Source organism: Symphodus melops, assembly GCF_947650265.1.
Source record: "Symphodus melops genome assembly, chromosome: 2".
In the NCBI taxonomy this organism is placed as follows: Eukaryota; Metazoa; Chordata; class Actinopteri; order Labriformes; family Labridae; genus Symphodus; species Symphodus melops.
In genome coordinates, this window is record NC_136692.1 from 14,431,392 (window position 1) to 14,458,181 (window position 26,790).

General features: G+C 40.8%; 3 protein-coding genes across 5 annotated transcripts; 2 read left to right on the forward strand and 1 right to left on the reverse strand.

Annotated features, from left to right (window-relative positions):
* Positions 1-389: 389 nt before the first annotated feature.
* Positions 390-9,438, reverse strand: LOC306817857 (bifunctional apoptosis regulator-like). The gene is made up of 9 exons (XM_079335057.1): positions 9,257-9,438; positions 6,940-7,240; positions 5,974-6,072; positions 5,416-5,509; positions 3,596-3,768; positions 2,881-3,025; positions 2,549-2,728; positions 2,149-2,345; positions 390-1,704 (listed from the first exon to the last, which is right to left on the reverse strand). The coding sequence occupies exons 2-9, from the start codon at positions 7,218-7,220 to the stop codon at positions 1,512-1,514; spliced, it is 1,362 nt and encodes a 453-aa protein (XP_079191183.1). The 5' UTR covers positions 7,221-7,240; positions 9,257-9,438; the 3' UTR covers positions 390-1,511.
* A 1,058-nt stretch (positions 9,439-10,496) lies between these two features.
* LOC306819723 (uncharacterized protein) lies at positions 10,497-17,262 on the forward strand. Of its 2 annotated transcripts, XM_079337231.1 has the most exons (12): positions 10,497-10,682; positions 11,591-11,765; positions 11,900-12,360; positions 12,677-12,881; positions 13,261-13,313; positions 14,190-14,337; positions 14,422-14,514; positions 14,662-14,736; positions 14,821-14,907; positions 15,291-15,365; positions 15,753-15,995; positions 16,105-17,262. In XM_079337231.1, exons 1-12 carry the CDS (start codon positions 10,674-10,676, stop codon positions 16,887-16,889), a joined length of 2,409 nt encoding a protein of 802 aa, XP_079193357.1. In that variant the 5' UTR covers positions 10,497-10,673; the 3' UTR covers positions 16,890-17,262. The 2 variants fall into 2 exon arrangements, with proteins under 2 accessions (XP_079193357.1, XP_079193358.1); XM_079337232.1 differs by lacking the exon at positions 15,291-15,365.
* Positions 17,263-18,365: 1,103 nt separating this feature from the next.
* On the forward strand, positions 18,366-26,312 carry LOC306819741 (uncharacterized protein). 2 transcript variants are annotated; one of them, XM_079337275.1, is made up of 6 exons: positions 18,366-18,607; positions 20,416-20,549; positions 20,884-21,833; positions 22,069-22,252; positions 23,090-23,221; positions 24,658-26,312. In XM_079337275.1, exons 2-6 carry the CDS (start codon positions 20,432-20,434, stop codon positions 25,356-25,358), a joined length of 2,085 nt encoding a protein of 694 aa, XP_079193401.1. In that variant the 5' UTR covers positions 18,366-18,607; positions 20,416-20,431; the 3' UTR covers positions 25,359-26,312. The 2 variants fall into 2 exon arrangements, with proteins under 2 accessions (XP_079193401.1, XP_079193402.1); XM_079337276.1 differs by having other exon boundaries at positions 23,093-23,221.
* The last annotated feature ends 478 nt before the right edge of the window (positions 26,313-26,790 follow it).

The window sequence follows — 26,790 nt, forward strand, 5'->3', positions numbered from 1 at the left end:
GCGACAACATTTGCTGCATTAGTTGAACAGTGGAGGGCGGGCATTCAGAACATTTAATTAAACCAACTTTAAGAGCATAGGCTGCAAATGTTACAAAAACAACAAATGCTAAACTCAGTACTGGATACTTAGCGTTATTGTTCTACCATTAATCCCAAATGTTCACAGTTACTATTCTACTAAAGTTTACCTCAATTATTTGGCTTGTACTTGCATTAATTCAGTTAAATTATGGTCATGTCTTTTGTTTATTAGTAAATATCAAACATCAGAGCATTAGTAAAGGTCAAAGACTGGGTCTACTACAATTAGCATGGTCGTTTGACCGGTAATCATTTTAATAGCAACTAATAAGTAATGAGAAATGTAAATATATGAAACACCAAACATAACCTTTTTAAAAAATCTTTATTTTTTGTAAGTAGAGAACATAGAAGAACAAAATCACAGTGTTTAACTATTAAGTGCAAATGTAAAAAATAAAGTCTTTGATTTGCTCTGCCCACTGGTTACATGGAACTGTAACAATCTCAAAACTCGATTGAGCAATAAAAAACATGTGCAACAAAATATTCAGCAATACCAGCAAACACAATCTGCTCATTAAAATGATATATTTTTCCATTGGGAGTCTCAACCTGAATGCCTCATGTATGACGAAATGGACTGAAAACAGGGAACTTCTTTCATTGTTGTTGTTTTTCTTTTCTTCCAGTGAGTAGATTTTGTTATCTTCAATTAGCTGTAAAGTCTGACACTCCCACAATGCTGCAGAATTTCACGATCATGCTTTCGAACCTCAGTGCTTGGATTTTAAGACTTCTCTATGGCACCAACATCAAAATCAAAGCCAGATCGGAACTAAAGAGTTGAATGAATGCTTTAAAAGTTATTCAGAGTAAGCATTATTTATAAACATATCAACTAAGTTCAACCTGATTCTCATAAAGAAACAGTTGTTCATTTTATTGGTTTTGGATCACAAATAGTTTAGAACTACCAACAAAGAAGTCAGACAAAAATGAACCTGTTTATTTTTTACACCTTCAGTAGCAAATTCTGTGTATGTATAAAAGAGCTCACAGCTAGCGTAGTGAGTGCAACAAAGCTATCAATAATTCCTTATGAGGCCAGTCTTCACTACCGCTAGTTCTTAAATATGACTTGTTATTTGCATATCTGACCTTAGGCAATGGGGGTTTGTTCATGCACTGTGTACACAGAGATAGATATCACAGCTTTTAACCTTCCAATAAAAACACATCTCAACGTTCATGTTGTTGGATATGCCTCCCTCACAAAAAGCTCAATGCCTCTCTTGTTCCATCTGGCAACTGACCAGCAGACAAGAAAGGAAGCGAGGGATCTTCCTTCCCAGGAGCAAATAAGCCAGAGTCATGTGAGTTTACTGCCATAAATAAACACTCATCCTCTTCAACAATGGGATATTCTGGCTGTTGTATTTGCGGCAAACTGTGCAACATTAATTGGCACTGACGACATGCGGTTTGTTACAGTGCCTGTGTTTCTGGGTGCATCAGCTGCTGCACCACCAGGTCTATGTTAATGATGGGGCTGAAGTAGAGAGCCCAGTAGAATAGGCAGTTGCACACAAACTGAGGGAGAAAAGGCCACAGCAGGGCAAAGGCAAACCCCTGAGATAACATCTTCCACAAGTGGTTCCACATGTTGCGTGGTAAAGTCCTGAGGATAATGGAAAAGTTAGACAAGTTAGTGTGTTGCTTCTTCACAACAGGAATTACATGAAATGTAACTTAATGGCAGGGTTGGTAATTTCCTCTGATAAACTTTTGAAGATGTTGGTTGAAATTGTCATCTGTAGCAGCCGTAAGCCTGTAGAGACTTTGACCAATGCCTTCCAAGAGGTACCAATTTCATCCACCAATCATGCCTCTCTGTCTCCCGATTCAGTCTCTACCCCATGCATGCACAAGTCCACACTAAAAGCATTAAGCTTATCAGAAATATTCAGTCCTGCGAGGCCCTACCCCCCCCAATATCCCTCTACTTTTGGAAAGTTATTTCTGGCGCAGAGACTTAAGTTCTACATTTTAAACCGTTAAAACAAAGCTTATGTATTGTGTGGATCATGTTAAAACAGTCACAAAAAGTCCCCGACGTTTGTACCTGATCCTTGCTCTGGTCCAGAGTCTCCACAGGGCGCAGCCTTCCAGCACAGACAGCAGCATGGTGTTGACAATAATAAAGCGGGATGTCCAGTAGTGGACGGCCAGCCAGTCCCACGCAAACTCTGCTATCAGCTGGTACGGAAGCAGGATGTACTTCACAAGGAACTCCGCCCACTGTCGCCAACTTGGCTCCAACTACAAACACAAGAGAGAACAGCTGACATACACTATCAAACAATTAAAACAGGCAACATATTACAGTGACATTTTCCTAAAATAATAATAATATAAAAAAGAATGCTAATCCTTTCAAGATACTGTCCTGGTTTGAGAACAATTATATTGTATTATAAAATGAACACACTATTTAATATCGATAGTTAAGCTGGAAGTTAAACCTGTGAGTTAAAGAAGCTGCCTTCCACTGACTGCTCCATGTGTGTGATGGCCGGGCAGCAGGTTTGCAGGAATGGCAGGAAGGTTTCCGAGTAGTCAAATAAATACAGGTAGAAGAGTGTGAGACGAGGGGAGCGCTTCAGTGCATACAGCATGAACAGAGACTTCCCTGCATTAGCAGCCTGGAAGAAAGTCAGAGAAAATCAAGCATACGGTCCATAGGTTGGAGGAAGAAACATTATTTTACGTTTTTACACTTCTTGGAGACTCATTCGTCAGTATTTTTAAAAGTGAAGTTTCTGAGTCATACAGTACAGCAGATTTAACTCTTTACCTTGTACTCCCAGAGGTTCTGCGGAGGTTTAACCCCTAGGGTTTTAACTCTGTCCAGTTCAGCCAGAACAGCACGTCGGTGAGCCAGATTTTCAATGCTGTAAGGAGGTTTTATCAACTCTTCTTCTCCCAGCATTAACAGCAGCCTGATGCAAAGAAATTATGATCATGAGCAGAATGATCGACAACATCAGTGGCTGTGATCAGTCACCATGAAACGACACTTGAAGAGTATGAAGCTGCGGTGTCGCGTTTCCAACTGAAACGGGATAGAACCAATCACAAGATAGAAGGCGGGACATAACATTGTGGTTGATTTGATTGGATTCTTAGCTTTGACAAAGCTTTTTTTTATCAGTTAAAACACCCCTTATTGCAGGATGAGTCATCAGACGTTTGAATTCTTCCGCAGGAAGATAAAATAAAGTTATTTTGATGTACCATGCTCAGATAACAGTTGATTGGAAGATATTTGGCGGATTATGGCAGGTATATGAAAACATGTTTTTCCTTCCATAGCGACTTTAAGGCTGGTCTGTGCATGGCTCAACCTTACTTGAGAACTCTGCCCTCCAGAGGAAGGATAACAATCAGATGAATATCACACGATTTGGCTTGCAGGTTATATAACGTGTTGTTGTCACAAAACAAAACAAGGACAACAGAAAAAGACAAATGAATTCCTTTTAAAACAAGATCCTGTGTAATCTATGTACCTTCCATTGACGCTCTCCTTGTTGAAAGCCTCTCTGTATAGCTGAGCCCAGGGCCCCAAGTGTTCCAGCCAGGAGACGACCTCCTCCGACGTCCAGCGCGACACAGGCTTACTGATCAAAGGGTCATGCTGCTCCACCACACCACTGCTCCAGTGATACACCAGCACCACCACCTGGAAACGAGGTTATCCACATGTTCAACACTTCAATACTTTTCATTACCTGCCACGAGTCCCAGCGAGAGGATGGACTAAAATGTACAAATTACATTGCCAAGTGCTGGAGTTTGCTTCCAATTTTTGGGAATTAAAAAACAAGACATTACTCATTATTGTGTGCCTAGGATTCCATTGTTGCTGTTGTGGTAACAAAATAGGTATTGATAGCTTGTGATTTTTACAAAGATTGTATCGAACTCTAAAATTCTGGTATGATGCTCAGTTCTTACAAAGCTCCGATTTAGCCTACAGTAGCCTAACGAAGCCAACTTACTTGCCACGTGGCAGACAGACACTGTCGTTGCTCCCTCGTGCCACATGGTCAAAATCAACATGGTCTGTCTACATGATATGAAAGACAAACTTCTTCTTCACTACTGGGCTAACCTCCAAATCTAATCAATAATGACATCATCATGTTATGTTTTGTCCAGCCTTTGAGCAACATTTCTAATTCTTTTCAAAATGAAACAGAACTTACAGTGTCAGTGCTACATCAACTTAACATTCGAAAACGTAACAAGCTCATAACAGTTCTTACGAAGAGCGAGTTAAGCGTCAGTAATTAAAGTGTTGAGTTGGAACCAAAGAATCAACACTTGTTTCAGAGACATTTTGCATTACAACCGTGATCAGAGACACGGATTGGGGTCAGACTGTTTCTAACCAAGACTGTACCACCTCGTGATAAGCGACGTCCCTTCCCATCGCTCACCACGGCTGTCTACGCCGCGTCTGCACATCGAATTCTTTTCTTTTTTGAATTTCAGTTTGGATGACATCATTTGTATGAGCTGTTTGTGTGTGATCGGGTTCGTGAATGAAAGTGAGTTTGAAAGGAGACGTGCAAGAGAAAAAGACGGACAGCGGAGAGCAGACGACTGATTCAAAAGGTGGCAGCGCTTCACACGATTGGGGCGGACCGGAGACTAGTGCGCTGCAGACAGTGACTTTTATGTCACATCTTTAAATTATTTTTGCGGCAATACTGTGGAGAATCCTGAGTGAAAACACAAAAATATGTCAGACTCAAATCACAACACTCCGAGGCTCGTCAATAAATGGCGCCAAGAAGTGTTTTTCTCAAGTGTTGTTGACTCAAGACAGAGTTCAACATTTCAATCACGGATGTGGATACTGATAATGTACCACTATCTCCACTTTACAAAAGGAGCTGATAAGCTCTATTGAAAAGAAAGCGCCAGTGCATTGTAGAGCCGCTCCGTCCTCGCTCCTTGCCCGTCTACATGAGCTAAAGAGAGGAAAATAAAAACGGGGCATTAGGGCGGTTACGGTGCGATGGCGTTTGCCTTGTGCAGCGTTGCGTCGCTCAGTTAGAAGGCTCCAGTAATAAACGATAGAAGCAGGCTTATTTTGTCACTGACGCTCACTCGCTCAAGTGGCCTGCTGTGAGAACAGGCTTTGAAGCGTCTGAAAAAGCTGTGAGAGAAAAAGCTGCGGCTGCTGCGGTAGCGTTGATTGGTAGGTGACAAAGGTAGCTACATGGCACGTGTTCGAAGGCCAGCTATGACTTCAATTCAAACAAAAGAAGCCAACATAGAAACACGCAGTGTGAACTCTTCACTGCAGTGGTATACTTACAGCCACACATGTGAGAGCAGTTAGGACTCCAGAAAAGAAGAAGCCTGCTCCTTTGTGCTGGCTTTTCCTCGATCTGCCCAAGTTGTCACCATACCTGAAAGAATGCAGATATTAAATGAGAGCCAAATCCTTTGCTTCGAAGCACAATCGTATCAAGTAAAAGTAAACAGATAAGACACGAGACAAGGTCATGAGGAAAACCTTGTTCTTTGAAAGTCTTGGTCTTTGGGAGCTTTTCCGACTTGAGAGAGAGCTGCGGGAGGCAGTCTTTTTTTTTTTTTTGTGATGTCACTTAAGTCAGCTTTAAATGTGACTGAAGACCATGAGATTAAAAAAAACAAACAAGACAAAGTAGCCTCATGTTACAAAAAGGAAACTCATCTGAGCTCTGTTGCGATGACTAGCACAAACAGCGAGAGAGACAGAGAAGCAATCACAACACAACACACTCATATCTCAGCAGCTGCTTGAGTTTCAACTCGGGTAATTTAGGCAGAAATTATGCCGAGGAGAAACTGTGTAACAAAGCTGCTTTTGTTAAAGGTTATGGTTTCCTACCTTTGGAAGGCCAGTAAGCTGCGGGAGATTTTTGGGTTGGCCTGGATTTCGGATCTCCTCCGCTGAACCACCTCACCGAACAGCTTGTCTGTTGCATCTCTAAGAAACACAAAGTTAGGACTTCCAATGAGTAGGTTCAAGTGAAAGTCTGGTTATACATGTTGGGCTTTGCTCCATTAGAAAAACTACAACACTGGAAAGTTTAGCGATGCGATTTAGAAGTGTTTTACTATTTTGTTAAAAGTCCTCGCGACAAGTGGAATGAGAGGCAACAAACACAACGGGGTCTTTTTATTGTTTGACTTTAAAAGTGAAATACACTCCCTCAAAACTTTCAAAAAAGACCCCTAAACAAGTCATGACTCTTCTTTCAAGTTTCAAGGAATGGCATTTAAAGTTATAACTATTCTCATCTGGTCCCATGTTGTAATAGCTCGCACTCTGGTTCGAGTCCCAGAGTGGACTCAATCTGGGAATTGGTCTGGTTGTTGGTAGCTGCCAGTGTGTGAGGGGGCTCAGAACAGTCTCAATAACAGAGTGTGTAACTGACTTTCCGCCTACATTTATGTACTTCTGATTTTTTAGATTTGTACATTAAATGGCAATCTTTCAGCTGCTCTGTATTTATGCAGATGTTTTTTTGCTGTTTGTTTTGACTAAAAAAAAAAAAATCGTATTTGAAAATGTTTTTCTTTTTTATTACATGTTTTGAAAATACACATGTATTACATTCGTCAAAGAAAGGCATTGTATTGGTACTGAAACCAACTCACAGATATAGGTTTAGCACAAGTATCAGTTTGGAACTGATCCCAGTTCGACCCTCGTGAATATAACGCACACTTGTCGCACACTCGTCTTTAGTGAAGTGATCTCTGTTTTCTTCAGCACATGTGAGAAATATGAATACTGCGGTCAGAAAACCAAACATTCATTCATCCTACAGCCAGGCTGTGAAAGGCATACCTCAGCAGTATGTTGACTTTAGGAAAGCCTTCCCATTTCTCTCGGCACTCTGGGCACTCATTCTTGTGAGACGACTCCCACCACAGAGCCAGACAGTGGCGGCAGAAGTTGTGGCCACAGGTCAAGGTGGTTGGGTTGACTAAGATGTCATAGCAACAGTGACAGGAGAATTCATGTTCTGAAATGTTGGTGTTGGAGGGGTTCGACCGAGGAACTTCGGAAACGTCAGGGGTGTCTTCCACTGATCCTCCCAAGCCCTCATCTAATAAATTCCAGTCCATTTGGTCGAACAAATCCAAGTCTGAAAAAGAGGAGATTAGGAGTTACAAAAGAAGACATTTTTTAAGAAATACGAGTTGGATACAGAAATTGAAATGTAACATTTTTTTGTGCTTCATTTAGAAATAAAAACCTGACATAAACATCCTTGTGTCTAAGTGAGACGGGGCCCGTTTCAGGAAGAAGGTTCAACAACCTCTAACTGAAACCCTCAGATGGGAAACTCTGACTTTCTGGTTCCAGAACAGCTGATCAGAGTTTGATCAAGCAACTGTGAGAAGGGTCCACTTTGAGTTCAGGGCCCTGCACTGGATGCAATGTAGCCCCTATACTACAATTCACCATGGCAACAGGTGACAAAACGAGGTCCTCGAACCCTAACTCTCTTGAACTATTCACTATTCACTATACTCATGAAGACATAGGTCGAGTACGAACATGATTTTAGAAAAGAAAATGAACACTGCTGCAGCGGCAAAAGACAGAGAACGTGGTGATGGAGGAAACTGATGCTTGAGTCAGAGTTTAAGTTGGAATAAAGTACACTAATTTAAGATACAGAGGATAAATGCAAGAAGCAACGGAAAGGTGACATTATCAGGTGAGTATTGCTTGTATGACCTTTTACCCACATCAAGTTTTGATATTTATTTTGGGGCAGCTCCAGAGACAGTGGAACACTTGGCCTTCTGTAGTGTCCTTTCCCTGTATATGTACCCTAGGCGTGCGTATCTATACTTGTATTCATATGAAATCATGTTACTCAGTAAAGTCTACGTCTTAGTAAACTTCACATTAAAGTACAGGGTGAAAACGGTGCAAACAAACACAATCTGCACCTACAGTATGTGCTTATCGAAAGCTGAGAGCAAAATCCCAGGCCAAGATGACAGCAGCTCGGCCTGTAGAGTCTCCAGCTCTGAAAAGGATCAGCAAGAAGTGCAGTAGACGAAGGCTCTACTTGAAATTACCCAATAACTACTTCAAACACCTGGACACAGAGACTGATAAGACTTTGTTTTTCAAAAACACTTGAATCCGACAACAGACTAGACTGAGTTCAAATTATATCATTTAGATGTAATTTAGGTTGAATCAGAGTGTTTAAAGTTTGCAGAAGGTTCCTCAAAGTCAGGACCAGAGGATGGCAAAACCTGCGATCAAAATAGTTTTATTCATCTATTACAGCAGAACAACGTTACATCGGAGGCACTCGAATCAGGACCAAGTTTGTATGTTTGTCTGAAAAAAGCCTGAAACAAATGAATGACTCAATAATCAGTCAGTTATTACATTTCTGTCAAACATCAGTAAATATTTACTCTATTTGGCAGTTCTGAATGCTTTTGAGGGCTTTTTAATTGAGGGTCTGATTCTGCTGTAATTTTTACAGTTTGATTGATCTGGCAGCTTCAACAAATTTCAATACTTTCCATTATGATGTTAAGTAGAAAACCAAATACTTCCGTGTTAGAAAGACCTCTGACAATCTAAAAGTAAACAGCTACCATTTATAATTGCTCAGCACACACGTACAGAATGAGATACTTCTGGTACAGGGTACAAGCTTAAAAAAAACAAACATGTTTGGTCGTGTTAATGTTGGACTTTTGTAAGATGAAAGCGATTTAGTGTGAGAAACAGATCTACGATGGTGAAGAAAAGTAGGCTTGAAGAATAATTTCACGTGTTAATAACTTTCAGTTTTGGTTTGTTTTCAACGTGTTTGTATAGAAGATGCCCATACCATCATAATAAAACAAGGTCAAATAAATAGATGGGATATGCAAAATAAACAGCTAGCTGGAGTAGCTAGGGGTTAGCAATAAGCTATTTCGTCAACAACATTGCTTGCTTTGACAAGAAGGAATGAAGGAAAGTTAATGGATGGTAAATACCCGTAAATAGACTTAATTGTGTATACAGGGACTGTCGTTTTAGGTACAAGCACAGACAGACAGCTAATATTAAGTATTGAGTTCACGTTTCCTTAAGTGAGATAGCTGCTATTCTACGTGATTCATAAAGTCAGAGTTACCTCAGGAGCAGGAAGACATGACTAGCTGCTTCAATGATGTTTATTTTCGGTGTTGATGGTGGTTAATAACCGTCCATGGAGCTACAAAAAGAAACATGTTTCGGTCGCCATGGCTCCGTGCTGCTGCTGACTGCGAACGTGGAAAATCCCACGCTCACGCCTGCCCACCCACGCGACGTCATCATGCATTCGCGTGCAGTCGAAAAGGTCGGAGAAATGATTTGTGATCTGGGGAACGTTTACTGAGAGGCGCACTCAGATCTGAATAATTAAGAAAGCCTAAGTGAAAAGTAAGTGGCGAATTAACAGAAATCCCGTCATATTAATTGGAAACAAAGCAAAAATGATGTGAAGTTTCCTTGTTTAAAAACGTATTATTTAACCACGTAGGACCATTTCAAATTAATGTTCGATGCATTCTCTATTGAGACTTTGCATGAAGTTGTAACTCGTTTCTGTGCACTTAAAGTTAACTTTTGGTTTCATATTCCGGGAAATGAAACAAACAACAAATAAAAATATATTTTAATTGCGGGCTTGTTGTTTCTACGATCCGAGTTTAAGCTTGTGAACACAACACAGTCGGATGTACAGTATGTTTGGAGAACGATCATTTTAACCCCTGAGTGTGTGAACAGCACGTGAAAGTAACATAGGCCCCTCACGAGACAATTGTCTTTAATCACACTCACCTAGGCTGGAGTTTAGGGGGTAAGAAGAAGTTACCCCATAGTCATCCTTGGAAATGTTGTAAAACCAATTGATTTCAGCTCATGTGGCTTTTAAAAGCTGCTACAGTGCAAAGTTCAGATCTGATCCTGACAGTCAGATACTGACCTGAAGTCTCAGGTTTTCCCGACAACGTTGATAACAAAATAGTAACCTATTAACTTACACGTTGGCTGTACATGTATGCTCAGGGGCAAAGCTGTGTTTCAAGAAAGGTCTGCAAGTCACTGTACAGTGATCTACTGTACAGTTTGTGGATATACACAAGTCCCTTCCTTTTGCTGCAGATTTTTTTTATTTTTTATTCTGTACACATTTTTTAGTCGACCAGGTCGTTTAAATAAATATAACGACATAAAGATCATATTCACTAAAGACTCTAATTGTTGGCAAAGATAAAATTAGAAGCCTATATTGGCACATAACAAACCATTTGTGTTTATTTTCATAGGATATTCTTAGGTTCAATGATTATTTTTCAAGACGTTATGTTCTCAGAGGAGCGAGCTGCAGGTTCTGTACCGTCCAGGAGGTGGCGCTATGGACCCTTACACAAACATAATCCAAGAGGAAGAAAAACCCGAGGTTTAGACAGCTACCTTCACCAATAACCATTCACCTTAGCTTATCTTTCTGCCCATTCTGACATTCTTATGACATCCTTTAAACACAGAGACGATCTCGCACCATGTTTGAGGTAACGACGACACGTCGGGTGCTTTTTTTTACTGTCTTACGTTTGTAGGGATTTTCGATTTCGCTAAACGGTGACAGTTAACAAGCTATACAGATAGAGTTAATTAACCTGTCTGCAGATACAGAATAAGTAGCTTGTTAGACTGAGGTGAGGTGGGGTGACATTGATTCAGACCCCCTTTGAGCACCATCAGTGGCTCTTAGTAATACTGTCGGACCCGTCTGATTGTTAGCTGGTCAGCTAGCAGTGTTTGTTTATATATAGTTACTATTGACGCGTCCTGGAGCGGGATGAATTTACCTGTGTTTGAATCAGTTCTAGGTCTTGGGGATCAACGAGCCCCCCCTATTTTTTAATTCAAGTGTTTGTGGGGAAAAACACGATTAGCATGACCACAAAGGCCCAAGATAATCGTTTGCTGACGTTTCAAAACAGAGAATTTTATGACTACATGTTTGGTAGCTGCATTTGTAAATACTTTAGATATCAAAGCTTATGAACACATGATTTACAGAACTATGACAAAGCACTGGTGACTTAATAAATACATTAGCAGAAGTTCTCTACCTTGGTTTGCATTGTTGACATGTTCTAAGCACTTGTATACTAGGTTAATATAAATAAATATATTTATAAACAGATAAGACTGGATTGAACTCCAGGCTACTTTTAGTCAAATATAGGAACACGCTATATTTGTTGGCTTCTGATATAATAAAGGTGGCATTATCCAACCATTATTAAAGCTGAAGATGTGAGCGATAAATGAGCTGTATTCAGAGATCCTGTTGGTGGAATGATCTCTTCCAGATTAAATGTATATTGGACAGCTGAACTTTATGGTGGCGTCACTTCTTAAGGGTTTGGCACGAGTGTCTGTGTTTTTTTTGTGTTATTTTTCTAAACAGGATCCTGACCACCAAGATCCATTGTTGCTGAGTCTAAATGCAAACTATGATGACCAGAATGTGCAACATCCTGACTCAAGAAAAGAACAGGCAAGCCTCGAGTACAACCGTGAGTCTCCAGAGATTCAAGTCGTAATCAAAGAGGAGGAGGACGGCTGGACTGTGAGTGAAAATTGTGAGTGCAGTTCTTCTTAACTAACCAACTAACTGACTGTCAGCCTCAATCCCTGAGTTGACTTGCAGAAAGTGACTTAATTGTGACTTTGTAAAAATTTTTTCCCCCACTGTGTTATGTATTTTTAATCACAGATGAGAGCTTCAACTCAGAAGGAGGAAAGAAGGATAACTTCTCACACACGTATCATCCCCACCTGAAAGCATGCAGGAAGGAAAGCTCTATTTCACGGGCAGAAAAGAGTCAGCAGGGAGGATATTCGAGGGAGAAACGTGCGGCTGAGCCTGGTGGCCCTGCTGTGTATGGACAAAGCACCTCTGCCAGAGATGAGTGGCAGAGACACATGCTCATGGACTACGATGAGAAACCTAAGATTTCCTTTGTACATGGAAACAATCCTGGAAATGTGCCACAGTGCAATAACACAGGAGAGGCGAACACCTCCACTCGCATAAGAAACATGAAGTCTCATCAGAAAACACAGGCGGGGGTCGATTGTTACTCTAAAGACCAGAGCCTGGACGTGAGACAAAGCACATCTCTGCCAACAGACACAGAACTGTATGAAACCAAACAATCAGCACCTTGCCAAACAGTATGTCCAGTTTTTTTGTTTTTTTCAGATTCATTGACCTAACCTCTGAACAGTAGTCATTGTTGCCTAACCAGCAACTCTGCTGACACTTTTTGAATCAAATACTTCTGGTTCCTCTGTGACAGAGGGATTCATTGTGTTCGTGTTTTTATGCACGTAATATTTTCCCACCTAAACTTAAATAGATAATCACATTTTTCTTGTAGTAGTATTAACATGCATTCAGGTCTCCTCTTATTGAGACACTACTTTGTCATTGAACTCTCAAAGGCAGCAGAAATGTAATGCTTTTTTTTTACCCTGTGCTCTGTTTTAGGATTCTCCTGGACATAAGTCCATAATGTCTGATGGACTCAGGAGGGAGTCTGAAAACGTAGTGGACCAAACGCTCCATTTGACTGTCAGACTGCAGGCAGAGGAGGAGGAGGAGGAGGAGGAGGAGGAGGCACAAGAGGAGGAACAAGACGAAGAAATTAGTGGTTTAATCAACTCTGATGGAGAAGTGGTTGAATGGGATGCTAGTAAGTGATTCATAAAAACCCAAATGAATGTAAATCGTTAACTCAGCAGACCTCTGCCCTGAAAGCTCACGTTTATATGATTAAATTCATTACACTAAAAGTCAAAAAGACAATTCCTGCTAAATGGTGTCAAAAAATGGTTTTTTTTGTTTAGCAAATTTCTTAAGATACACAAAACTTGAACTGATGAGAACTCCATTGAGCCTTGATTTGATGTTTTCTGTTGTCATTAATTTCTTGTTTAATTGGTCCTTTAAATTTAAACAAGTAGAATATGCATTTAGTTGACAGCTTCATTGACTTTATTCTTCACCTTGAAACAGTCATTTAATGTATGCATACTCTACATGACATGGGTCAATTACTTTGGTTTTTACAGCAAACAGTCCTGACCGAAGCTTGGATTGCACAGAAAGTCTTCAGCCAGGCAAGGTAATTTGTTTTAAGACATAATTTATTAGTTTTATACCACAAAGACAAATGTTGGCTGTATCGCCTTTAACTCCCCTTTAACCTCTGATTAATATAATGAAGTTAATTACAAACTATATTTTCAAAGTCTTGACAGGACTACATGTTAAGCCTCTAAAATGACCATAAGACGATGCCTCCACAGCGGGTGGCTGCCAGAATCAGAGCTTAGTAAAGGGATGAAGAAAGGTTCAAATCATTATAAACTGATAAATGTCAGCTGTAAAAGGATTTTCTACTGATTTCAACCATACCTCTTTCTCTGTGGCTCCACAGTCAAAGTCTGTTTTTCTTCCAGCTACCAGACATGTCACATGATGTTGTTGGTTATCTAGAAGAATGACAAAACACTTTCAGCTTTTATTTCTAACCTCTGTCAGCGTGTTAGCAAAATAGGGAGAAAAAAAATAGAATCGCAAAATATGAGAGAAGATGTTATAAGATGAGTATACATTTTGAAGTGTCTCACTGTCTCAGATATTCAGGCCGAAGGAATGCAGTGAAGCAAGCTGTCCTGATTTTTCGTCCACAGAAGAAAAAAAACCCAACAAAAACATGCAAAGTGACCTTTTTTATTAAATACTAAAATAGTGACATGCATTGCTCAATGGTTAGTTAGTCAATGAAACCTAAACATAGTCATCAGCTCTATCAGTGCTTGTGAATGCTGAAAAATGATCCTTAAACTGCGACTCACAAGTTTGAATATTATGCTGTAAGTGTGAATACAAACATCCATGTATCCCTGCTCTGTCAGCATATATCCAGCAAGGGTCTGGGCATAAAGTTCTTCATAGTTTTTAATGATAACTGTCACACGGTGTCTTCCTGTCTCAGTCTCAGCTGCAAGGCCAAAACCAGAGAGACAGCAGTAGTCCAACGCTCCTCATGGAAGTTGTGTCTGCGGGGGAGGATGAAGAGAGGGATGAAGGGGAGGAAAAAGAGAGAGTAGTGATGATGGCGCCTGCCTCAACCTTACATCGTGGTAAATAAGAGTCAAATGAAAAAAAAAATTAAAGCCGTTTCTAAATCATAACTCTGACTCAGTTCTGATGCACAATATCATCAGGAAAAAGACCAAGAAGAAAGAAGACTGCTTCAGAAATCAAAGTGGTGTCAATGGATAGCGCTGACGCACAGAAAGAAGTTCCACCAACTCCCAGTGAGAATTATGATATTCTTTCCAAATGTTGGTTTCAGTTGTTTTGAATGTTCTGTCTTTAACTCTGTAAAACATTTAAAATTGCTTTATATATTCATGGTGCTTAACATTTTACTTTTTTTTTTTTTTTTTTTACCCATCACAAAGCCAAAAGACGAGGCAGGAGAAGGAGTTCAGAAGTTCCTTTGTTGTCTGTGGCTGAGCTGGAGGCAGAGCCAGGAAGTAAGTGTTCCTCTTAGAGATTGAATGCATGTTTATACATGTTTGGTTGTTTCTTATTTTGTAATCTTCCTTCTTATGTTACAGTGTCAAGGCGTACCCGTGGAAAGAGAAACGCTCCTATTATCGAGGAACCAGAAGAATTTGACTCAAAACCTGCCCGCAGAGTTGCTGGTAAGAAATCAGTGCGTTAGTTTCAGAGGTAATGTTGGCTAGTGATTTTGTCCAGTTCTGCTCAGGGCCAACGTACAGATTTGAACATTGGTGGAATGAAACGTTTTGAAAATTACACAGTGGAGTGACAAAGTGACTGTTTACACACAGTTCATGAATAAACATAAACTTTACTCACTCACTTTAATAAAAGCTCCACACATACATCCCTCACCTTTCTGTTACCTGGAATCGTCTTGTACTGTGCAGCCTGGCAAAGTCATATCCGCTATTTTTGCTTAAAAATCCAAATGTGAGATGATCCTGTATCGTCAATACATCTGATAAATTAAAATAAATCTGATATTTTAGACTGAAGCAATAAACGTAATTTTCTTTTTCAGCAAAGCGACCATACAAAAGAAAAAAGGATAAAAACACATTATTTAAAGAAGGGGAAAAAACAGGAGGCTCTGCTGGTAAGAGGAAATAAATATTCCATTTGAGTGTTTTAGCAGTATGGCAGTGAAGTTGAAGCTAAAAGCATGTTAGCTGAGTTTTTATCAGTGTTTTAATGTGGTATCCAAGACCTATTCGAAGCCTAAGTAATGGCTTCATTGCTGCCTGCATTTCAGTAAACGCTGTATGAGGAGTTGGGATTTTAATGCATCCCTCTTTTGGATTTCTCCCAATTTCATTCAAAACACTCATAAAACAAAGAAGACAAACAATAGAGCAGTGCAGGGTCTTTGATTGCCTTTTAGATAAAGAGCAGCGGCAGAACAGATACAACTTGTTTTCCCTGTGAGTCACTTCAGAAAAAAACATTCCGAAAACTATATTTCACCCTCTGATTCCCTTAATAGGGAAGAAGCGCCCTGGCAGAAAGATGGTTCAATATCCATTAGAAATACCTCCAGAGCTCCTGAAGAAGCCCAAAGAGAAGATGGAGTACAACTGCTCAGTTTGTGGCAAGGAATTCCCTCACGCCTACAAACTAGAGCGACACGAGCTGATTCACACAGGAGAGAAACCATACTGCTGCTCCATCTGTGGGCGGGGCTTTAATCAGAAGGGAAATCTCAAAACCCACTACAAAATCCACTTAGGTAAGACTGGGTTCTACTTCACAGTTCTCTCCCAGGACACTTAAACCCTCAAATGTGTATACCGTATTTATTAATGTTAAAAAAATAAAGTTTTTTTTTGTCTGTACAGGTCGGAAGGACGCTTTAGATTTTGACGCTGAGCTGGACCCCATAGCGTTAGAACTCTCTGAATACTTGAAGTCTCTGCCGGGAGAGTCAAGGATTAGATTGTCGCTCCGTTGCCTTGAATGTGGAAAAGAGTGTGAGAGTCAGTCAGCTTTACAAGCACATCACATTACAGAGCACACGGGAACAGCTGGTGAACCAGATGCAGCCGCGCAAAACACTTCACAGCCTCTCTTCTGCCGCCGCTGTGGCATTCAGTTCAGTGACAAAGAAAAGCTAGAAGAACATATGAACACCCATGTCAAGGAGAAGCCCTACTCTTGTCCGGACTGTGGTAAGAGGTTCATCAATGAGAGCTACATTCAAGTCCACCAGCGTATCCACACTGGAGAGAAACCGTTTCTGTGCTCCCAGTGTGGAAGAGGTTTTCATACAGCTTCTTCTCTCAAGCTCCATGAGATGCAGCACTCTGGGGAGAGGCCGTACGCTTGTGCCATCTGCGGGAAGTCATTTAGAATAAACTCGTACCTAACGGCACATTACCAGACCCACATCAAAGACAGGCCTTTTATTTGTAGTGTCTGTGGGAAAGGATACTCCAGAGCAGAGGAACTGAAGGTTCACCACAGGCTGCACACCGGGGAGAGACCCTATGAGTGTGGAGAATGTGGGAAGAGCTTCATTTACCGCCAGGGTCTGCGACAACATCAACGCACACATGCTGGGAGACGCATCGGTCCGACCCGACAGCTCGGGAGACCGAAGCAGGAGGCCAGACTGGACATCTAACAGCTGATCTATTGATACATTCGGATGTTGTTAACCATATTGAAATGCACTTTTTTCTGTTTTTCTTCCCTTCATTCCTTCCACCAACAGAAAAGATGATAATGTGTCACAAAATGTGTGCTACAGAGTCTATGTGGGATCATCATGAATAATTTGAAAGCTAACTGTGTTGTCTTTCTTGTATTCCTGTTTTGTACCTGTGTTTTTGTTAAAGGATAAGGATAAACCTTAACTCTTCTATAGTAGCCTATCTGTACGATTTCAGTGCCTTTGTATCCTGCATGCCAAATACTTATATTTAATGTCAAAAAAATATGCACTATATCATTGTTATTTTAAATCCACCATGATGGAATACATACATTTTTCAAAACATATGTGTGATTTGTCTACATTCTAAAGAATTTATCCTTACATTATGAAGCATAAAGTAATCAACTAAGTCTGTGTTTTGACCCCTTAGACACTGTAGATACCTTATTTCTATGAAAAAATTCAAAATCTTAACAAAATCAAATACTCTTTCTCTCTTACTTATGTAGGATGGTGCAACACTGATTAAATGTAGTCTCAATGTACAGGAGTTTATAGCTGATAAACATGTAGATAAAGACATGTTTCGGAAAACGTAAAATAAAATTCTTATCAGTATCACCATTTAGTAATCATTTTGACCACTACACCCTTTAAGAGTAAATGATACAGTTTCAAACAAATAAGCCAGTAATACCACTATATGTATACTAGATGGAGTCCTAAGAAGCCTATGTACAGGATGTAATTCATGGTCAATACTTTGTTTTCCATGTAGGCTAATGTTTTCTATAGTAGTAGGATATATAGTATAACATAAAAGTACTTTGTCTTTTATCCTAACTAAATTCCAATGTTAAACTTCAGATTTTTCTTCTTTGGTGAATTTAATCAGAAAATGCGACAAAAAATGATTTTCCGTAAGCCAAACATGACTAATAAACCAGACTCTGATCAAGAATGAGCCTTTTTTTTAGATACATAAGCCAGTTTTGGACAATTTCCCTATCAAATGTAAAAGGAAAGAAGTTTTTTTTAGTAAAGTGGCACAGAGGCTAGCAAACTATTTACAAAATAATAGATTAATAGAAAGCAGGATGCATAGCAATGTTTAACTCATTTTTGTTTTCTTAACCCTTGTTATTTTCTGCAAATTAAATAGACTACCTTTACTAGAATCAGCTTTTTATTATTATTATTATTATTATTATTATTATTATTATTATTATTATTCTGAGTTGGAAAGTTAAGAGGAATAGTGTATAGGGTCTACAGTCAATACCCTATATTTATATTACTATTGTGATCAACAAAACCTGTAAATCGTAGAAATATAGACAACATATATTTTGCAGTGGTCTGGTATTTCTTCCGGAGCTGTAAGTGAAAGTTAACAGTTCAAAAGCGAGATAAAGTTTTCTCGTTAGGACTTTTGACATTATTTTGAAAATCCATCCGGAAGTGCCATCGGTCCTGTGAATTGCTATCAGCTAAAGCTCGGGCGGTTATCATCAGCACCAAACGCCGATATTTACCTGAAGTCATTAGTTAGTTGGCATTAATTTGACACAGTGTTTGAACACAATGAGAATGAGAGAGACGTAGAAAAGGCACCAAGTCGTGTCATTAAACTTCTGCCGTGCGACTACTTTATTTTTTTCCTGAGGGGAAAAATCTTTGCAGAGGTTGGTCAAAATGTCTATTGTCTGATGTTAAACATTTAGCTAGCGAAGTTAGCAAGCAGGGGTTGAATCTGCAGTACAGATAATGTGTTGGGTTCACGCTGCTCTTGGGTCTACAGTGGCTGCTGTTAGTTGTGTATGACTCGAGGCTTTAGCTTTGGGGGGGGACGCGTGTTTTCCGTGAATTGCTGAGATCAGAAAGAAGCTAGTGATCGCCATGTTAGAGGCTAGCTGGCTAATAAGAGTTTGAGAGGTGGCCATTGACCAGATCCCTGAGCGCTGGTCACCTCCTCCACCTCACGACACAGGCACCTCATTCACAGGACTGTTATTCACTGAACCGCAAGTTCACTATCATTAAATTAAAGATAACAACAGGTTAAGTCAACAAGGCAGCTGCATCACTGTTAAATGTAAAATGAAATGATTCGAAGCTTCTGAATGGCTTCTTGGTTCAGATGGCCGATTTAGAGGTAACGTCCAATATGATGCTTTCACATTCAAATCACAGGAAATAAAACAAAACACATAACATTTAATAGCTTGTGCGTTATGTCCACCGGGCCCTGCTGAGTTCAAACCCACTGTCACAACAAAGCTTTCCCACTGTTGGAGTGTCCTTGAGCAGAACACAAGATGTCTTCCAGGGTGGAGGTCGCCTACAGTCGTGAAGCCAACAACCCCCAACCTAACAGAATACTCCCCCAATTTAGATGTGCTGCTGTACCTTACAAATCCAAAGACCAAAAAAACCTGACTGCATTACAAGTCAGAGCAGTATGAGATAAAAGCCTGACCTGCTCAATCTGATATTATACATGATTTGAAAATCTGTTTTTTAAATGTTAAAATAGCTGAAACAATTGTACACTCCATCGGTATCACCACATATTATTTTGTATTACTCGGATGAGTTTGAATTCCTCATAAGAACTCCATATAGGAATCAGGGATAGACTAAGGAATAATGGAAACTTTTTTTTCTTCTTTTTTTTTGTTGCCGTTTGAAAAGGTCTTTGTTAAAATACAGAGTCATACATCTGTGTTTACCAGCCTGTGTGTGGTTAGCCCTTTATGTGGTCGGACTAATACTGAAAGAAGACGATCAGGACAGCACTCTAAAACTATCTTTTTATTGCCGCGCGGACGTTTCGAGCAGACGCTCTTCTTCGGCGTGTAACAGGACACAGGAAAATTGCCTTTGAAGATTTTTCGGGATTCAGCACCGAGTTGTTTCACATCATTATGAAAATTAACATTGACACATGTATCTTGAGTTAATTCACTCGGCATCTGTCAAATATGTAAATCACTGCATCACTCGTGACTCGACTAATCACGTTGAATCATTGTTTGCAGAAGTGTGTTCACACTTTAGATTGAGGTCGTGTGATTCATTTAGCCGCTTAAGAGAGTGGCCAAATAGATGTTACGACCAACTTTCCTTCAAGACCTCAAAACCAAGTCCAGAGAATTAAGACTGAGATGAGCAGACAGTGACTGGTGTATGATTACATACATCAAAAGAAGTATGAAACACTTTCTTAATACAAACCCAGACCAGTTAAAACGCTCTGCTTTGCTCTTTGTAAACGTCATTATTATTGTTCACTGTACTCGTGTGTGTGTGTGTGTGTGTGTGTGTGTGTGTGTGGCTAAATTGCATGCATGGATTAACAATCTTTTTTGAAGCCTGTCAAATGGAAGACAGACGTCTTCCACAGCTGGGATGTTTTGGCCACGTTTAGATATGATAAGCTGTTATTGGAAAGCCTGTTGACTGACTCGATCCCTGACCTTACCTCCACAAGGCTGCTTGTTCGAGAGATGGGCTCGGAAAATACAGACGACTTTGGACCAGCCGTGATCGTTGCTGAGGAAAGTCAGCAAGAAATCGGAGGCCTGATTAACTCTGATGGCGAAGAAGTGGATTTCTCAGATGTCGGTGAGTAAATACATTAGCCACGTACACACAGGTTGACGGAAAAAGATTACTATGTTCTGTAGGTTATTGGCCAATATTCAGTCTCAGTACGAGCATCTTTTGCCTTCAAATCATTTTAAGTTTGAATTATTTGCTCGTCTTACCCGTGAGATAACGGTTTAAGAAAGTCTTCAGAGTGAAAGTTTCGTGGCAGAAAAGCCTCATCATTACATGGACTCTGATGTGTTTATGCGTCACTGCTGATTGTGTTTACACATTGACTGTTCAAAATCTTTCTTTCACCCTTTGTTTTTCCTAAATGTAATACCTCGATATCTGTTGTCTGCTTACACAGGAGACGATAAAGCTATCCAAGGCGCTCTACCTGCAGAGGCTCCATCAAAGACGGCTGTTCAAAGGGAGAACGAAAAGCCCCCGTCTCTTCACAGCTGCTCAGTGTGCGGGAAAGACTTCCCTTATGCTTCTAAACTCCAGCGCCACCTACGCACTCACTCGGGAGAGAGGCCTTTCCCCTGCTCCATGTGCGAGAAGAGATTTCCCGAGAAAGGGCTGCTCATGATACATGAAAGGGTCCACACTGGGGAGAAGCCCTTCCCATGCACCTTCTGCGAGAAAAGGTTTGCCAGTCAGGGGGAGCTGAGGCTGCACCGGCGGACACACACGGGCGAGAGGCCGTATCACTGCTCCATCTGCCTGAAGAGCTTTTCTCGACACTGGCACCTGAAAACTCACTTGGAGGCGATGCACTGTGAGGTTGTAGCCGGCTTCGTGAGGAAGAAGTTTCCATGTTCGGACTGTGATAAAAGCTGCAACTCGGCCGCTGAGCTCAGAGATCACCAGAGGACTCACACAGGAGAGAGGCCCTATCAGTGCTCTTTCTGTGACAAACGGTTCGCCTTGTCGGGAACGCTTGTGAGGCACGAGCGTCTCCACACGGGTATCACGCCCTACCACTGCTCCGACTGCGGGAAGACTTTTGCTCAGCAGTGGACCCTGACCACGCACATGCGGACTCACACTGGAGAAAAACCGTACAGCTGCACACAGTGCGACAAGTCTTTTGTGGCCCCGGGAGAGCTTCGCAGGCACACCAGGATTCACACGGGGGAGAAGCCGTACACCTGTGCAGACTGTGGGAGGCACTTCTCGCTCGCAGGAACTCTGAGGAACCACAAACGGTCGTGTACGCAGAACAAGAACGGATCCGTCACAGATGTCACCTCAGACCAAGTCCAAGATGAAGTCGGGGACTCGTCCCAGCAGGAGGATCAAAACAAGTCTGAGGTAGTGACAGCACACAGATACAAGCTAATTCGAGTACATGTCCTTTAATGTTGTTTACAATAAACACTGACAGATACATTTCACATTGAGGGCACACGTCAGATTCAGAACATCTCATTCACCATAAAACAAAAAACTAAAGGCAACATTGAAATAAGAAATTGATGTTGATTTGTGACTCCTCTATGTCCTTATACCTGCCTCCATTTGATCTTCTCCCGTCTTTGTTTTGAAGGCGTCTGACAATCAGACTTTGTCCTGTGCAGTCGAGCCTCAGTCCTCACAGGGTCCTCACCGTGACTCAGAGGATCAGTGTGAAAATAACCTGACAGAACCAGAGGACCAGTCAGACAGCGAAGCCTCCAGTTCACCTATGAATGTTATCGTAAAAGAGGAGGAAGAGGAGCAGCCTTTGTGTGGTATGAGACTCTGCTTTTCTGGCTTTTTTTTGCTACATCAGGGGTCGGCAACCTTTTCCATTGATAGATGGAAGCTGACTAAAAGATCTAAAGGAGCGTTCCGTGACGTTTTGAGCACATTACATGCAACAACTCTGCAGCGTGGGATTTTCCTCCACCACATGCTGCTCTCTGTGTATAACAGACGGTTCTCTCCCTGAGCGCTGTGTCATATCAGCCGCTGTTATCAGAGTCGGGTGGAGTGCGTGATTGGTCGAGCGACGGAGAGAGAGAGAGGGAGTAGAGCAGAGCAGGGATATTGACAGTCTAATGCCGTTTTTGTATATTTAGCATCATATAAGGAGCTACATTTAAAAGTGTCGGGGTTAAAGGCAACACAGTCCAGATCTGTGGACTCTGCTTTGTCTGGAGTTAGCCCAGGACCTGGATTATCTGTTGTTGTTTTTTTAGGTCTGAGAAACTCACAGCAGTCTTCAAGTTTAACAGAGAATGAATCCATCCCCTCAGAGTACTTTTACTCTGCTTGGCTTTCTGCAGCGGTTCAGGAATCACTCTTTCTTTCTCAGGCACACACATTTCACAAAATGCAGTGTGCGTCTTTTACAAATGACTCTTAACGTTCATTTTTGTTGTTAATGGATTTCTGGTTCCGATAAGACTTGTAAAATGTTCAAGTGAATAGCCTCATAATTAAACAAAGGGCTATATATTTACAGTCAGAGAATGCAAATGCTTTGAAACGTCAATAAAAGCCACAGTTTTCCGACTTCCCTTCTGTATTAGAAAAAGCATTACTGTATTTGATAATGACTTTAAGATGCATCATGTTTCCCTCAGCAGGAGAAGCTCCTGATCAGGTGTGTGTTGGTAAAGATGGCCCCATTCAGGAGACAAATGAAGATCAGCAGCTTCAAAGCGACATGGACATCAAGATAACAGTCAAGCAGGAGGAAGAGGAGCCTTTAAACGGTAAGAAAGTCAGTTTACACAGAGAGAAAATATCACCTCGTTCTTTGAATGTCCGGATGAAATCAGGATCTTCCTGATGGATTTCAATTCAGTTTTTTTCTTTCTTTCTTTTGTTGCCCTACATGCTGTGAGAGAAGTTGTAACTTCTCTCTTTTTCCAGGTATGCAGAGCATTCATCCACAAAGCTAGGTTTTTCTGACACAGATCATACTTAGCACTTGAATGGATCAGGGTCGGTGGAAAAAGTAGAGCATGAACAATATGTGATTTTTGGGGTCGATATTGATATTAAGGAGACACAAAATCTGATGCCAATATATCTGTTTGATCTGGAGAGCGAGATATAGATTTGATCGCTTAAATGCAGTTATCAACCCTTTGTGGAAAAAGATATATCATGAAGACAAGATGGGCATTCAAATGGAAAGTAACCGTGCATGTAAGTGCGTTATCGCTTGACACTCTGGAGATGTAATCTGTAGAGCACTGCTAGTGTAAATCAACAATACTCAAATGAAATGTTATTTACAGGTAAACAAGTCGACTAATATCTGTGATGATTCTAGGGCCGGTACTGATCGTCACTTGACTCTGCCGATATTATCAGCTGGCCGATTAATTGTTCAGACTCTAGATCAGGGGTGTCCAAAGTGCGGCCCGGGGGCCATTTGTGGCCCTTGAGTGGATTTTTTGTGGCCCTTGACTTCAATCGAAGAATTACAAGATTTTGGCCCGAGGCCTCATCAGATGGCATATTTTTCTTTTTCATGTTAGCGAGGGAGACCTATAAAAGCCTGACTATTCTTTCCAAAAAATTAGAACACAACTGCAAGTTATTGTGTATTTACATTATTTTTTGAAGAGATCAAAATACAAAAAGTTCCTTCCAAAATTTAAAAAACAAACAAAAAAAAAAAAACCCTGTGGCCCGTGAGCGATTCTAACGCGACAATTTTGGCCCGCAAGAAAAAAAGTTCGGACACCACTGCTCTAGATGAAAGGTGTACAGAAGAAATATTTGTGTGAAAGTTTGGGACAGCTGCTCATTCAAAAAGAAGTAAGGCATTTTATGTAGTTCTAGTGATCGAGGCTCAGCCTGCAGAGAAGTTAGTTGTAGTTTCTCTAACCACCTCACAAAGTGCTGGCACAAGTGAGCTAGCATCAGCACCAGCTTTGTCCTTGATGCTAGCTCCTGAATTAGCTCTGCCAGAGAGTTGAGATGACACACAGCAAGAGGTTGAGGGTTGGATAAAGCCTCTGCACATGGGGTACCTGCTCTACTGACTGAGCAAAACCAACACTTGCTCCTCCCAGTCAGGTATCTTAAAGGATGCCACAGTGAGCCGTGGTTCCACTCCAAAAAGGATAATATGAGTTGTTTTTTATGTGATGAATTGTTTATTAGGATTTTTCTTTGTCTTTTGATATTTCCACAGTCTTTCAGAGGGTTCCTGATAGTGTCCCTGACAGTAAAAGAGACAGTCCTCCAGCCTCGCCGGTGCACAAGCAGTTAAACAACAATGAGAAAAAGAGCTCTTACTGCTGCGGGCTCTGTGGAAGAGACTGTCACAAAATGTCCGCTCTTCAGATCCACATGAGAATTCATTCGGGAGAGAAACCTTACCAATGCAATTTGTGTGGGAAACAGTTCACTCAGAAAGGCCAGCTCAAAGGTCACCAGAAAGTCCACACAGGAGAGAAACCGTTCTCGTGCCCCGACTGCGGAAAGAGCTTCGCCCACTCAGGGGCCATGAACAGACACCGGCTGACGCACACGGGAGAAAGACCGTACCACTGCTCTGTGTGCGACAGGAGCTTCAACCAGTCAGGGCGCTTGCGGGAACACGAGAAAATCCACTACGGGGAAAAGTTTGACTGTCCCGAGTGTGACAAGAGTTTCACACGAGCTTCAAGCCTTAAGAACCACTTCAGGCTCCACACTGGAGAGAGGCCGTACGGCTGTGACATCTGTGGGAGAGGCTTCAGCCGCTCGCAAAGCCTGCGGCTTCACAGACGAAAACACGACCTGAATCAGACTGAGGAGGAGTCTACATTCATAGTTGGAAATGAGGATTCATCACAGAGCGACGATAACTCTCCTATTAATATGTGTATAACAGACAAAAATGACTTGTAATGTATTTATACAAACCTTAAAGATATGGACCAGTAGTATTATTTCAATACAACATGATTGGCAGTTAAACATGAACTGTAAGGAGGAAAAGTAAGGGACTACCTCTCTGTGAAGATACCAGACAAACCTTAACATGGTGGTTGAAAAAAAAGTGTTAAAGCAAAAATATGTAATTCCAAGATAGTTGGCCTAAAAAAGAATAAACACAATATAGGAAGGGGCTAAGCAACTTACAACACAAAAAAAATGACCAAACAAATATTTACAACAAACACCATTTTTGTAAAATCTTGGAAACTGTCTTGATGATAAATTTTAGGCGTCATATGTACTCTCATTTATTACTCTTAACTACATTAGTTGCACACTCACGTGAGTATTTATGATAGAAAAAGTACATCATTTAAAATTTTTAATTTCAGGTTTTCATGCTGTAATTCTCACATTCAACTAATCTTACATGTGGAGATGATATCTGTTTTTCTATCGGAGGTCTTCAGGGCAAATGAGCAGTGTATGAATGAGATAAAACCTACAGGAATGAAAATGAAAGATTTAACTCATGAATGAGACAGTCGTGATCTCTTTTTTGCTTTTGTTTTGCCTAAACCATTTTGCCTTAGTGGTGAATAGATTGTGTGTCTCTTTTTTGTGTAGCAGTTTTTAAATAACCAAATCTTGCATCATCACATTGTGAATAAAGGAAACATTCTCCAGAAGCTGTGATGCAAAAAGCATTGATATGATGCTATGCAGGTGGTAAATTTAACCATGCACTGCCTCTATCTAATGTATGGGACATGTTTTACTGAACAATTAAAGTAAAAGTATTGAGGAATATTTTGCTTGTGGATTAATGATTGAGGTTTAAATGCATGCTTAAAGGCATTTTATACACAGAGAGGAAATACACTCACTTAATAATAACATTAAAGTTTACAATATTGCTCTTGTTATCTTGTTGACTCCTGTAATCATTGCAGCTCATATTTGGCGAGAAATTGACATTTTATTTTAAAATTTACAATTTACAAGCTGCTCCTGAAGTGGGCACCGGAATAGGTAAACACAACACAGCCCTATTCTTCGTGAAACCAGCCTTAAACCTTGTCAACATAAATGCATTTAATTTAGCAAAATATCGTGAACACCCTATAACACAGGTGTCAAACTCCAGTCCTCGAGGGCCGGCTTCCTCAGACTTTTAGATGTCTCCCTGCTCTAACACACCTGCTTTAAACTAATGTGTTGTCATCAAGCTCTGCAGAAGCCTGATAACGAGTCACTCATTGGATTCAGCTGCGTCCTAGCAGGGAGACATCTAACAGTCTGAGGAAGCCGGCCCTCCAGGACTGGAGTTTGACACCCCTGCACTATAACATTATATGTGGAGTTCACAGACTGTACATATTAAGGTGGAGTTACGTTTATA

What these genes read in the sequence shown, in the direction of transcription:
- LOC306817857 (XM_079335057.1), bottom strand. Translation starts at nt 7,220, where the DNA reads ATGGACTGGAATTTATTAGATGAGGGCTTGGGAGGATCAGTGGAAGAC. An exon ending in AAAGTCAACATACTGCTGAG is followed by an intron (nt 6,073 to 6,939) that starts GTATGCCTTTCA and finishes TGTGTTTCTTAG; the next exon opens with AGATGCAACAGACAAGCTGT. An exon ending in GCAGCTTCTTTAACTCACAG is followed by an intron (nt 2,346 to 2,548) that starts GTTTAACTTCCA and finishes TTGTGTTTGTAG; the next exon opens with TTGGAGCCAAGTTGGCGACA.
- LOC306819723 (XM_079337231.1), top strand. An exon ending in AATCAGCACCTTGCCAAACA is followed by an intron (nt 12,361 to 12,676) that starts GTATGTCCAGTT and finishes GCTCTGTTTTAG; the next exon opens with GATTCTCCTGGACATAAGTC. An exon ending in AAAAACAGGAGGCTCTGCTG is followed by an intron (nt 15,366 to 15,752) that starts GTAAGAGGAAAT and finishes TTCCCTTAATAG; the next exon opens with GGAAGAAGCGCCCTGGCAGA.
- LOC306819741 (XM_079337275.1), top strand. Translation starts at nt 20,432, where the DNA reads ATGGGCTCGGAAAATACAGACGACTTTGGACCAGCCGTGATCGTTGCT. An exon ending in AGTGGATTTCTCAGATGTCG is followed by an intron (nt 20,550 to 20,883) that starts GTGAGTAAATAC and finishes CTGCTTACACAG; the next exon opens with GAGACGATAAAGCTATCCAA. An exon ending in GGAAGAGGAGCCTTTAAACG is followed by an intron (nt 23,222 to 24,657) that starts GTAAGAAAGTCA and finishes ATATTTCCACAG; the next exon opens with TCTTTCAGAGGGTTCCTGAT.